This window comes from Coccinella septempunctata, chromosome 1 (assembly GCF_907165205.1).
Source record: "Coccinella septempunctata chromosome 1, icCocSept1.1, whole genome shotgun sequence".
In the NCBI taxonomy this organism is placed as follows: domain Eukaryota; kingdom Metazoa; phylum Arthropoda; class Insecta; order Coleoptera; family Coccinellidae; genus Coccinella; species Coccinella septempunctata.
Window position 1 is genome coordinate 65,506,204 of NC_058189.1, and position 13,331 is coordinate 65,519,534.

The 13,331-nt window shown below is 36.5% G+C and overlaps 2 protein-coding genes across 3 annotated transcripts in view; both read right to left on the reverse strand.

The window, feature by feature from the left end:
* Positions 1-13,331, reverse strand: part of LOC123322974 (dendritic arbor reduction protein 1-like) — a 287,319-nt gene that overhangs the window by 27,815 nt on the left and 246,173 nt on the right. The window lies entirely within an intron of this gene.
* Positions 7,485-8,347, reverse strand: LOC123322978. Of its 2 annotated transcripts, none has more exons than XM_044911103.1 (2): positions 8,052-8,347; positions 7,485-7,770 (listed from the first exon to the last, which is right to left on the reverse strand). In XM_044911103.1, the coding sequence occupies exons 1-2, from the start codon at positions 8,249-8,251 to the stop codon at positions 7,755-7,757; spliced, it is 216 nt and encodes a 71-aa protein (XP_044767038.1). In that variant the 5' UTR covers positions 8,252-8,347; the 3' UTR covers positions 7,485-7,754. The 2 variants fall into 2 exon arrangements, with proteins under 2 accessions (XP_044767038.1, XP_044767037.1); XM_044911102.1 differs by having other exon boundaries at positions 8,062-8,341.

The following is a 13,331-nucleotide window of genomic DNA, read 5'->3' on the forward strand; positions in this document are numbered from 1 at the left end:
TATTATCGTGTCATAGGTCGTCTAACTGTGATTCGGCCGCCATTTTATTTGTAGTACAATTAATATAATCGGCGTGTTTCGCTGATAACTTGTAATTGAATTATTCATTCGATTGCCGCAGATTGAATATCCATGAGTTATGGCGATTGAGCGAGTAGATTCACTTTTTCAGTGAATCAGGGAATCGGTAGATGAAATGCACTATCTCCAGCATGCTTTTTCCTCAAAGAAACATGCATTTTCGAAAAAAAAGCAATTAGTGAAATATGCAAATTCCACTTCAGATGGCAATATTACCATTTTTATTAAGAACCGTTATTTCTCTACCCAAGAATTTACCGAGATAATGCCCTTACTCCTATCCTAATCGGTTATATCACTGGTGGGAGTACGATTTCTGGCCGGCGTGCAAACCCGTTGGAAACAGAAAACTGAGAAGATTGCCATTGCCATACTTTGTTTTGGCGTCCTTTAATCTCTTAGTTTGAAGCTGAGCGCTGACTTCATGGCTTGTTAAGTGTAAGTCGTGATTTGATTGTAAAACCTATTATGGAATTGTTTCTTTCTTCTTTTCACAGCATACTTTCACAAATTTTCGAGGTTTTCGTCATATTCCTCAATATTAGCCCTAGTATCGCCAATAAGTCAGTTCTCATCCATTCATTCGTGGAATACATTAGTAAAAAGAAAATAAAACTCATGGAGTTATCTATATTATTCATATCCCTTTATTCCGTTTCAATAACTAGCCTCCTACAGACAAAGCTTGTCTTGACTAACCAACAGAACGGAAATTACACTGATGTCCGACATAATAGAGTATTATGGCAGCCCTTCTAAAATGATATCGGATGTGAACAAAGGAGAATTAATTGCTGACGAAAACGAAGAATATAATTGATGATACGCTGTTGCGACCGGAAACAAAGCCAGAGCTGTCTGAACATTGAAAATGATATTGGATACACGCTACAGGGCGGGGGACAATACAGACTTTATTAATTTCAATAACGAAAAATCTGCGCTATCCTATCTATTGGACTATTTAAATGGCCTAGTTATTTTAAGGGATAGTTATTTTCATTCAAAGATGTGAATTTATCGGTACATATCAATTTCTTTTCATAAGGGTTTTGGGGAATTTAGGACAGAACTGGAGAAAAGATGGGAAAGGAGTGAAATTTATAGCAAGTATTTATAACTGCACTCTGTCTACGAATCATGTTTGAAGGAACTGGTATAACCATTGAATATTGAATAGGTGAAGATCTAATACACTGCACAAAAAAATTAACGCACATTCTGAAAATCTCAATTTTAATGAAAGTTAACTCTACATTGACTTTATAACTTATTTTTTATGTTCTCTCGGGAAGGTTTTGAACGAAACAAGACACATTGAATGGAAGAAAAATTCAGGATTACACCGAATCTTATGTGAAAGAAGAGAAATGAACATTTTTCAAAATACTGAAATGCAGATAAGTGATTTAATACTTGGTATTTCCACCCCTTGCCTTAATTACAGCTCGGCAACGACGGTTCATACTCAAAATGAGTGATCTTAAAATGTTTTGATCTAATCCTTCCCAGATTTCTCCGAGTTGGATTCCTAAGTCATTAAGAGTAGCTGGATGATGAGTGAGATCGAAACCATGGTCAGCATCTACTCTTCCTCAGTGAGGTGGTCTTTATTTTGGCCTCCTAAGTGATGGTGGCTGTCTAGCCCTCTTCTAACCTTCGGGAGAACTTCCACTGTTGTATGAGAGTTGGAAGAGTTTTGTTAGAATAGCATCTAGCTCAGAAGCACATTTCTTGAAAAGTAGATCACTGGTATCTTGTGGAAAAACCACAATATACAATGAAACTGATGATTTATTTCGATGGTCTTTCTAAGGTACCATCTTTATTGGGTCTGTAGCTCTAAATGTAAAGTTCCTTCTTCTTGATGATTAATTATTCAAGACCTGACATTACTCAGCCATAACTATTGGGATCGCACAAGCGTAATATTGTAAAGCACCGGTACATAGACGTGCGAGCTTTACTAGCCAGCACCAGAAGGGTCCCGTGGCCATCAATTCGTGAAACATGACAGGCTAATATATTTAATATTATTGCCAGCGCTAATACGTGCAGATATTTCAGAAATGGACACGATAAAATACAAGCCGTTTTAGAATAACAAATTCACCATCGTTCAATGACATCATCCCGTAAATAATATATGGGGTTAAGAGATTCGAACTCGCAGAAGTTCATGTTGGGCACCTGACATGTTTTATTCAGCGTTGTACGTTGATAACAATGGCGGCCGATAGATGTCCCCAAAGAGGTGGTGGATGTTGTTTTGTTACCGGCGAAAGCGTGCTGGAATTTTTTGCTGTTTTATCCGGTATTCGATCTTCGAGCGATATTATTCATTAGGTGTGATGGCTTTTCGAAGTCGTATTTTTTGGAGGATTATTTGCGATGATATAGGGGCTTCTGGGAGACAGCGAAAAAAATACGACCTTCCTCTGGGATTTGTGAGAATGTAGATACGAATTTGTATCTTGTACCTATTATACAGGGTGAGTCTTTGAATTGTAAATATATTTTAACAGTAGATTCTTGAGGTCGAGAGAAACACTTTTTTCTCATACCATTTTTTCTTAATCGGCTCTGTTAAAAAGGTACAGGCTGTTGAAAAACCATAAAAAAATTATTTTTAGTTCTCTCTTACGTACGGTTTCATCGAATGAAATGAATTTCGGAATATAGTTTTTTATTTATTTGATGAATCTTTTTAGAGCACAAGATATCACCCACGTCTTCCAGTTTTCTCATTATGACTGTCATGTACCATAAAAATACCATAAATTCAAAAAACCCAACTCTTGAAAAGAAGTTGGACGCTATCTAATGAATATCCGTTTTGTAAAAAAAAGTATTCTTTATATTTTCTCGTATAATGCGCTGTTTTTGAGTAATTTGATTTCAAAAAATTAAAAAGTATCTGTGAAATTCGGAAAATTGGGTACTTCTGCTGAATGCAACACTGCTTAAAAGATCAATAGATGTGCAGTATCATAGATTTGGCTTGTTATTCTCAAGGGAATTTTGTTTCTCCGGGGGTGGCATAGCTCAATATGGAAATTTAAAATGGCTATATCTTTTCATCAGGGCCGAATTGGAAAAATGTTATTTTTTTGACCTCAAGAACCTACTTTTGAAATATTATTACAAGTCGAAGACTCACCCTGTATATTGGGAATATAAATTGATATCTGATAAAAAATGTATTTCGGCGGATTTTTCGTGTTTTATGCTTCGAAAGTTGATCAGCTCGTCAGGATGTTATTGCTTTGCTAAAATAAAATGTTCCTAGTCCTCGAAATAGCATAAAATAATGATAAATCATAGAATCTTTGACATAGACAGATAATAATGAACCTTTCAGATTGACGTCACGCTGAGGGGCCCGCAAACCATCTATGACATTTATGATCGCAAAACTTCAAATTGCAGTCCATAATAGTCAGTTTTCTATCATACCACACTTTCATATCACCACTGAGGTAAAAAGAATATTTACTGAACGAAATTTTCTAAGAAAATTAATAAGTATTCATAGAAACCACTAAAAATCACAAAAACAACAGTAGTTATACTGCATTCACATTTATTTTAGCAGTCGGTTGGCCATGAAATAATTTTCATGGCCAGTTTTTTTTTGTAACTAGAACGGAGTAAGGTAAGCACTTATGAAATATCGCTAATGTCATAACGCCGTTGCCACAACTAATATCAATGAATATTACGAAAATGCCGAAAGTGATTGAAAAAAGAGACAAGGTTTCAGAAAATTCTATTTAGAATTCATGTCCGCTCATTCAAATAGTTATACCCTGATATTTTAAAATCCACAATACATCAGACGGTAGCGAACATATTCAATGTAAGAGAATTTATATAATGTTTCATCTGAATTTAAACGACTTATATTTCAGCTGAATATTCTCACAATCAAAAAGATTCTGAATGAAGAGGGTGACAAAGAATTTCCCTCTATTGGGAGACCCAAAAAAGTGGTGGCACTTGAGAATTTTATGCGTGAATTAATGCGAAAAGTTTACTACAGGATTTTCGATGAATGTCATCGTAGAATAAGTTCCCGAAAATTGATTTTTCTATTTTTCATCTGACTTGTCCTATACATAGTAAATATCTTAAGGTACCAATAAATACCTAATTATTATTATTATATCAATGCATTAAGATGAACAGCCACAAATACGCGCCAGTTGTCCTGCTAATTGTTTATACAAATGTGAAAGTTTTGTTCAAAGGTGAAGTTCATCTTGATTGAAACTTCCTTCAATTCTTTTTACTTATATTGATGCAAGATATGATTTTTGTTGAAGAGTTTAACATTCTTGTAATTATCTGTTAATTACTTAGGGAGATACCCATTTCCAACCACTGCAACATATGCATTTCATCTTCGGGTTAATAAATCTACAACTGATGTAACCTATTCAAACTTTAGCCAAAGAAGATAACGAACATAAACTCTCCTCAAGCTAGTGCATATTATGATATTATTCTGATCTCTTGTATTTTCCATGCAAATAACTGGATTTGGTATGCCTTCAATCAGTTTGTATAAACTTCAATTATGTTTGTCACATATTTTCCGAAGAGATTCGACATTGTGATAAAATACGTAATAACAGGAATTTTCAGGTAGAACGGGCAACATAGCGTTGATTTAAAAACCAAAAATGTTTTGACAAGCGTCATAACCCCACATTTTCGTACTATACACTGTGAAATGTGTCAAATTTCCATGGCCAACCGACTGCTAAAATAAAAGTGAATGGAGTATAGTAATATGATTCTCCTGTCAAAGTCAGCTGACACGAAATGTCCTACAGTCATAGAATATTTGTTTCTATGACTTCTAAGTTCCGCTCCATCGCATTGGCGGTTTTTTCAACGTAATAGTTATAGAACATAGACACGAGTATTTTCAGTAGGTATTTCAGAGGTCATTCTATACCCAAATTTAGTTCACGTGGTTTTTTCTGCCTGATTCAAGTAAGTAAGCAGCATTGCTTCACCTCCGCATCGAAATAACTACATACACATCCTAATTTTCGGCGAAACGCGTTTTTACGAACATCGAGTTGCGACACAACGAACCCGTCTTCTGTAATGTCACAACCATCCGGTAGCCCTTTGCGGTTTGCCTTATCGCTCTACAGAGAATATCGGCGATCGCTGAAACAGGCTTTCGCCTTTTAAGTCGCACGCATTCGCAGCCGAAAAAAGAAGACATCGACCGTGGTGAAATCAAAATGAATGCCGATTTGTAGGTCAAGCAGGCTCCTTAATGGCTGATAAATCGGCCGACCTGCCACTTAAGCCCGATAAAAAATTATGATGTCTTGTATTGTCCGTCAAAATTTTAATGAATTGCTCCTTGTTGGGAAACTGCCCGACCAGGAGCGTACCGACCAGAAATAAACGCACCAATGTGGAGTTTCCGAACATATCCACCCCAAATCGAAAAAAGTCCCACAGTTGGCGACATTGATCCCCAACATTCTATGCTCCGATAATCGAAACACAGATAGTATTGTCACCGCTATAGAAATAATGACGGCCAATCACGATCCGTTGAAAACGGCATCTTTAATAAAGTTACGGTAATTCACATGTTTTCGATCGGTTACGTGTATAATTAAAATAATATTGAAGTCGGATATGGGCAGGATCGAGTATTAGGTTAGGTAGCGCGGCTACAGTTATGGTCGCAGGAAACCGGCCATAGAACAAGGGTCAGGGGGCACGGAGTCGACACGCATCGATGGTCGCCTCGGTCTGTGATCACGAGTAGCTCGGCGACTCTCTGTGACCCCGGTTTTAGCATGCCACTTTATTGCCAATTTGAGCGTTGCTAGAAAAATCGAGATGTTTCCACGTATTTTAATTATACGGTGTGTGGGTTGTGATTAGCGCTATGAGGTGTAGTGGATTGGCCGTTTCCTGGTCATCGGCTGTCATAGAAGTTCGTTATGGTTTATGGTTCTCAAGAGTTAAGTGGTCGATTAGTCTCGAGACTCTGGGATTCATTGTATTTGTGTCAAGTTTAAAGATCAATACTTTCAATGGACAAATTACACGTGATAAATATTAACAAGGTTAAACCTTTTGAATCGAGTCTCTATGGTTCAAGTCGCCATCCGCTAAGACTCGTTTGCACCAAACGCACTTAGTGTTAAGTGTCCCTTAAAATGAACCCTTAACTTCAATAACGTTGCACCAACTGTTAAGTGACATTTAAATGGCTAAAGCTAGTCTTAAATTTAAGCGCTCCTGTAATGACCACTTAGGTATTTAAGGGCGGGATTCTAACCTAAAATCATTTGTAAAACTGGCTGCAGAACTTCCCTTTTTTGATTAATTTTGAAAATTGAATGAATTCATTACTGAATACCAAGTCTTTTCTTTTGCCTTTATTGTAATGCCATCAGTCTTTTTTAATTTTCAATTTGGTGTCACAAATCATACTATAGTTAGCAACAAACTCTTTTTTTCTGTTGTGCCCTTTGTAAATTACCACCACCTGCTTGGCAATCATTCACCGTATTCGTACTAATAGGGGCATTAAGGACATTTTCTTGACGTTCCTCTTCAACATTAGTAAAACAAATTCACACAAGACCTTGCAAAGAAAGTGTTGTACTTATATAAACTTAGGTACCTTTTATTTGACAATCATTATCATTATCAACAACAAAAAGTTGTTACTCTTCGATAATATTATAATAATATCCTTGACACTGACTGACAGGACAATAAAGTCAGGTTGATGAAATGACAACGATCATCGGCAACTGGCCAACCAATGAAATGGCTTTATTGGACTAGGATGAAGTTGCATCAAAATAAAAAACTGAAATATCACTAGATATAAACACTTAAGTGCCCCTTACTTAAGATTCTGTTAAGCCACAGTCCCGCAACTGGGAATAAAATTAAGCGTCCGCATTAACTTTAAAAGAGGCCTAGTAAAGTACTACTTTTAAGGGGGATTGGTGCAAACGGGCCTAAGTGAGATTTAAAGAAATATTTGGGCAGGATCATTCAGGTATAAATCTTGGTCAAAATTTCCAGATGCTTTGATAATCGAAACCAAAAACGCTACTCTCTGTTATCGATGAGTTTAATCGCTACTACCCATCCCTGTCTGCGATCGGTGATAACCTTACATTTGTCAGTTTTGTCAAACTGTCGAGTATCGTAGATTTGTTTACATTTGCGTTGGGAAAACGAGCTTTGTTCTCCTTTCCCTTCTAGCTTCCAGATCGAGGCTAGCTCTGATTATTCGTCTTTCGTTTGGGATTCTTCGCGGCCCTCGAGATGCAGGGGTTCGCTCACAGATAGCGATTCCCCAACTGCTCGATTTTCCCTCCTTACTATAGTATATATACCGATGAACACGAAATATATTTTTATTATGCTTAATCTTAGAAGTAACTCTATGACATTATTTACAAAGGTGACACTACTCGTACTCGAGAAAGCAGCAGGTACATAGGCAGTTCTGAAAAGTGTATTTTTCTTCAGCTATGCGAAATTGTCTGGAGCAACAAGCATAACATCTGTCCAGGCACATCATGTACTTCTGGTGACAGTACAAACATGGAAGGAATACGCAGTATAAAAGCTGAACGAAAGTATCCCATGTCAGCCTGAACTTTCCGTCATATGGATAGTAATCTGGAAAAAAAATTCGGATATTCATAGGTAATCACCTATTTCTTCATGGGAACCAAAATTGGTAATACATATCAGTGATTCTTCTGGAAATATCGAATAAGAAAATCAATGAATAAATTCCACAAAATTCTAAAAGAAGTCTTAAAGTTAATGCAATCAACGAGAAATATTCTGAATTTCCAATGAAAGAAACAAGAACCGAAAATTTCCGAAAAGATAAAATCTGTCTTTAAACTTTCTTCGAATGAAACGTTCAGTTTCATGCAGATGTTGAAGCTTACTCTGTAATACCTAGTGCTCTTGGACCCGGGTGATAATGTTCACTGTTATCGTCACAAATGTCCAGTAGATCCTCGCATGTCACCGTAGGCTGCTCTGGTTCTATCACCTGTATGCGGTATTTTGCCAAGATGTACCTCGATTGAGTAAGTTCAGGCTCATCGTCCAACACTTCATCTCTGGATTCTAACTGGGTTGTCATATTCTAATGGCATTTTCGAAAGTGTTGTGCGGCTATTTTGACAGGTATCATAAAAAATTAACACAGACGGAGGACATCGAATGTCACTATTTCGTTTCGGTCAAGACCATAAATCATTTTTGTTCCAGGAAGTTTTTATGATCGAAGGTAGAGACTCATAGAATTCTGTCTATTGGCATCATAGATATAGACTATGTCTATGATTTGCATTGAGAATAATTGGAAAGTCTGTGATCGAAATGAAAATAGCCAATTGGTGGTGTAAGAACATGATAAAAATTAAATGAGTGAATGTGAAGGAGGAGAAAATAATATACAGTGTTGTTAATGTTCCTCTACTCCATGATCAGGGGTGTAAAGGTATGTCTTTAGATTTAGAACTTGTAGTTATGAATACACGGTTTTTTTTTTCGGCAGTCCAATAGAGTCTAACCAAATTTCCAATTTCGATTCGATGAAGAATATTTCAGCAGCAAACGAATCTATACGCGATACGAATTTCAGCGTGAAATCCGATACCCCAATGAAATATGACAGGCAGCAGGTTCCCAATTAATTGCTTAATTAGGCATCGATTAGAGAAATTGAAGAATCGTTTCCGGCAATTAACAGAGTCAACACTTTCAACCCCTTCGGCGTTGGCTATACCTGAAGGGACTGGTCATATATCTCCCGAAGGATATCTTCATTAGCGTTCACGTCCGCTACTTGATAACAATGGTTCAGCGTTAATTATCGACTTGATGTACGCCAATTATCGACATCGTATTTCAGTTGATTAATTCGGACGAGTTTTGAGAAAAATTATAACGAGTTATACGGAAAAGTAATGATGGATGTGGGGAAATAGTAGTGATGACAAAGTTGTGCAATTCAATGATCATCATTCGCTAATTTTACGTTTATGTTTGTGAATATTACTAGTTCATTGGGATTTTAAACTTATTTTGGACCTATGTACAAGTTTTCAACCGAATCGGATCAGGATTTCTGCAAATATTGGGAAAATAATTTTATCTTTGGGGTCGAGCAGCGTTGAGTTAGTTCTGTACCTGGCTGGGAGATCACTCTGGTTATAAATTTGAACAAGGGAGCAAAAATTCCTTGTTCCTTATCATTTTGAAATTTCGTAGGGATAATATTGAAAACCAAGGGATGAGAAGCTTTGAAAATAACATATTCCTGGTACCTATAACTAGTCGAATTTTGGAAGAAAATCTGTAGATTAAGAATTGTTTTTTTTCTTAGAACCTGTGAACTGACATAGTTGAATGATCTTGAGTAGACATTCTCTGAGAGAGATATGGGAATAAAAGAAATTTGCCTTATAACTTCAGCAGGATATCCGCCTACTAGGTAAATTTAAGTTCGAAGATAATTCTAGCTTCTGCTACACAAGCTTCATACTTGTTGGTAAATTATTTTTTTCCTCAAAAACCACCACTTCCAGCAAGAAATAACGAGATACCTTATTTGTTCAAAATTAATTAAGCTATCAAAAATTGATACTTCAAAGATATAGTATACTCCATTCACTTTTATTTTAGCACTCGGTTGGCCATGGAAATTTGACACATTTCACTCTGTATAGTAGAAAAATGTGGGGTCATGACGCTTGTCAAAACATTTTTGTGTTTTAAATCAACGCTATGTTGCCCGTTCTACGTAAAAGTTTCTGTTATTACGTATTTTATCACAATGTCGAATCTCTTCGGAAAATATGTGACGAAAATAATTGAAGTTTATACAAACTGATTGAAGGCATACCAAATCCAGTTATTTGCATAGAAAATACAAGAGATCAGTATAATATCATAATATGCACTAGCTTGAGGAGAGTTAATGTTCGTTATCTTCTTCGGCTAAAGTTTGAATACGTTACATAAGTTGTAGATTTCAAAAATATTAACCCGAAGATGAAATGCATATGTTGCAGTGGTTGGGAATGGGTATCTCCCGAAGGAATTAACAGATAATTACAAGAATGTTAAATTCTTCAACAAAAATCATCTTGCATCAATATAACTAAAAGGAATTAAAGGAAAGTTTCAAGTCAAGATGAACTTCACCTTTGAACAACAATTTCGAATGAATAAACAATTAACAGGACAACTGGCGCGTATTTGTGGCTGTTCACAATGTATTGGACAAGTCAAATGAGAAATAGAAAAATCAATTTTCGGGAACTTCTACGATGACATTCATCGAAAATTCTGTAGTAAACTTTTCGCATTAATTCACTCCAACATAAAATTCTCAAATGCCACCACTTTTTTGGGTCTCCCAATAGAAGGAAATTCTTTGTCATCCTCTTCATTCACTATCTTTCTGATTGTGGAAATATTCAGCTGAAATATAAGTCGTTTAGATTCAGATGAAACATTGTATAAATTCTCTTACATTGAATATATTCGCTACCGTCTGACGTATTGTGGATTTTAGAATATCAGTGTATAACTATTTGAATGAGCGGACCTGAATTCTAAATAGCACTTCCTGAAACCCTGTCTCTTTTTTTCAATCACTTTCGGCATTTTCGTAATAAAAATTGATATTAGTTGTGGCAACGGCGTTATGACATTAACGACATTTCATGAGTGCATAGAAATACCAAACGATGATGAGTGCCAACCTTACTCTGTTCTAGTTACAAAAACTTGAGAAAATTATTTCATGGCCAACCGACTGCTAAAATAAATATGAATGGAGTACAGTTTCTAGCAGAAATAATTTTAGGGGTTGCTTTTTCAACCCTTTGCAATTGTAAGGGAAAACCAAGAAATTTTTTTAGATTACCTTCCCTCTTTTTTGTCTGTTTACTCAAATTAATTCTTGTCAGTTTTCTGGTTTCTAGGAGAAAAATAAAAAACTGCTTCTCAGGTGCCAACTTTAGGTGGCCTATACTATTTTCTGACAAAGAATCGTCCCTCAAAACTTTTTACAACTGTCGAGAGTATTAGGATTTTTCTGAAGGGAATTTCTGGCACTGCGAAACAAGAAACGGTAAATATAATGAAACGAGATGCATTCAAGTCTCATTTACTTAAAATGTGAATTCCAGCCCAGCCAACCCATCTTCTAGATCGCGATCCTGTATACGTACGCGGGCAGTATAAATTGCGAATCTAGCTTTGTGCACTATAAATTCATATTTCTTATCTATCTTTTCTGCGGTGCAACATATAACTCAGTATTCCACGTGGGATGCATTTCAATAATTTTCAATATATCCTCCATTATTCAGCATTCAAATGTCAAGTCGACATATTTGCCAGTTCGTATTAGAGGAATTGCGAGACTTATAATTTCCATCGAGATTTATACTTGCGATGAAATAAGGTAGAAATTACATACTTGTTGCGCCCGAAGGACGATTTCATCCGTCTTTACCGCAAGAAATCTCGGTTTGTCTTCTTCAATGAAGAAATCCTGAAGCCATTGGCGTATCGCGCTGGCGGGCATCAAGTGCGCGCGGTAGCTATTCGGGATATTTATCTGGATGCAGTCGACGTTTCTCTTACATGCAATATGGGCTCATATACAGGGTGCGAGTGAATGGTTGCGAAAGAAGGGGTGATTCATAGCCACAAATTCTACTTCAAATAAGTTGAGATACCTGTCCAAAGCCCAGGAACTTTTTGCCTCTTTGACCGACACATGTGTTGTCTTATCAAATGATCAGATATGCCCAGGAAGACACACATTGCGATCTCTCGCTTACTTAAACTCATGTTAAAATTCAAACAAACTGTTTTGATATTGCGTTACCATAGCAACGAACAATAACTCATTAGAAGTGTAAGTGTGAAGTTTGAGGTCAAAAAAGTAAACCAGAGTTACGCAATGAATTGAAAGAAAGAAGATGTGCACCGAAATTGTGAAAATCGAAAAATTGGAGTATCGAGCCATCGTCAAGTACCTGTATTTAAAAGGGTTAAGAGGAAAGCAGATTTACGAAGATATGCTTAATACCTTTGGTGATCAATGTCCTTCGTATGCGACCGTGAAAAATTGGACAGCAAGCTTCAAAAGACGTAAATTTTCCATTGAAGATGATGACCGATCGGGAAGGCCAGTTTTTGTGTCAGTCCCAGAAAATATCGATGCACTTCATTACATGATTTTATCAGACCGTCGTATTGGACTAAAACGGATATCTGAATCACTGAATATTTCATACGAACGCGTTCATCATATAGGTCACGTCAATTTCGACATGAGAAAAATTGCTGCAAAATGGATCCCCAAATGTTTGAATGTTGACCTATAAAGCGTGCAAGGGTAGAAACATAGCGTTCGATCTGTGCTCGATTTGAAAACGATGTAGACTTCTTAAACCGAATTGTTACTATGGATGAGACTTAGGTACATTTCTACGATCCAGAAATAAAGCAACAATCGATGGAATGGCGACACTCTGGTTCTTCAAGACCTAAGAAGTTTCGTGTCCAAAAATCTGCTGGTAAAGTTCTTGCTTTAGTTTTTTGGGATTGCCAAAAGTAATCATGATTGAGTTTTTGGATAAGGGTAGAAGAATAACCGGAGATTACTGTTCGACATTACTGACCACTCTACGGGAAAAAATTAAAGAGAAAAGACGCGGAAAGCAATCTAAAGGTGTTTTGTTTTTGCAGGATAACGCCCCTGCACAGAAATCTCATGTTGCTATGCAAAAAATTTGTGATTTAAGGTGTATTATTACTGTAGAACACCCCCTTATTCACCAGATTTGGCTCCATACGACTATCTTCTCTTTCCTCAACTGAAAAAAGTTTAAAAGGTCGTAAATTTTCTTCCAGCGAGGAGGTAATAAAACCTGTGGAGGTCTGTTTCGCAGAGCAACAAGAAACATTTTTTTTTGAAGGGTCTAGAGACGTTGCAGGTTTGCTGTAATAAATGTATCTAATTAAGAGGAGAATATGTTGAGTAATAAAATATTTTGACATTGAAATTTTGTTTGGTTCTATAGTGGGCTAAGAATTTTTCAATATATCCTCGTATGATAGTTACGTCAATGCACGCTTGTGTGACGTGGCTTATGGAATTACCAAAGGGAGCCGATTATTTTCTATCTCTTATT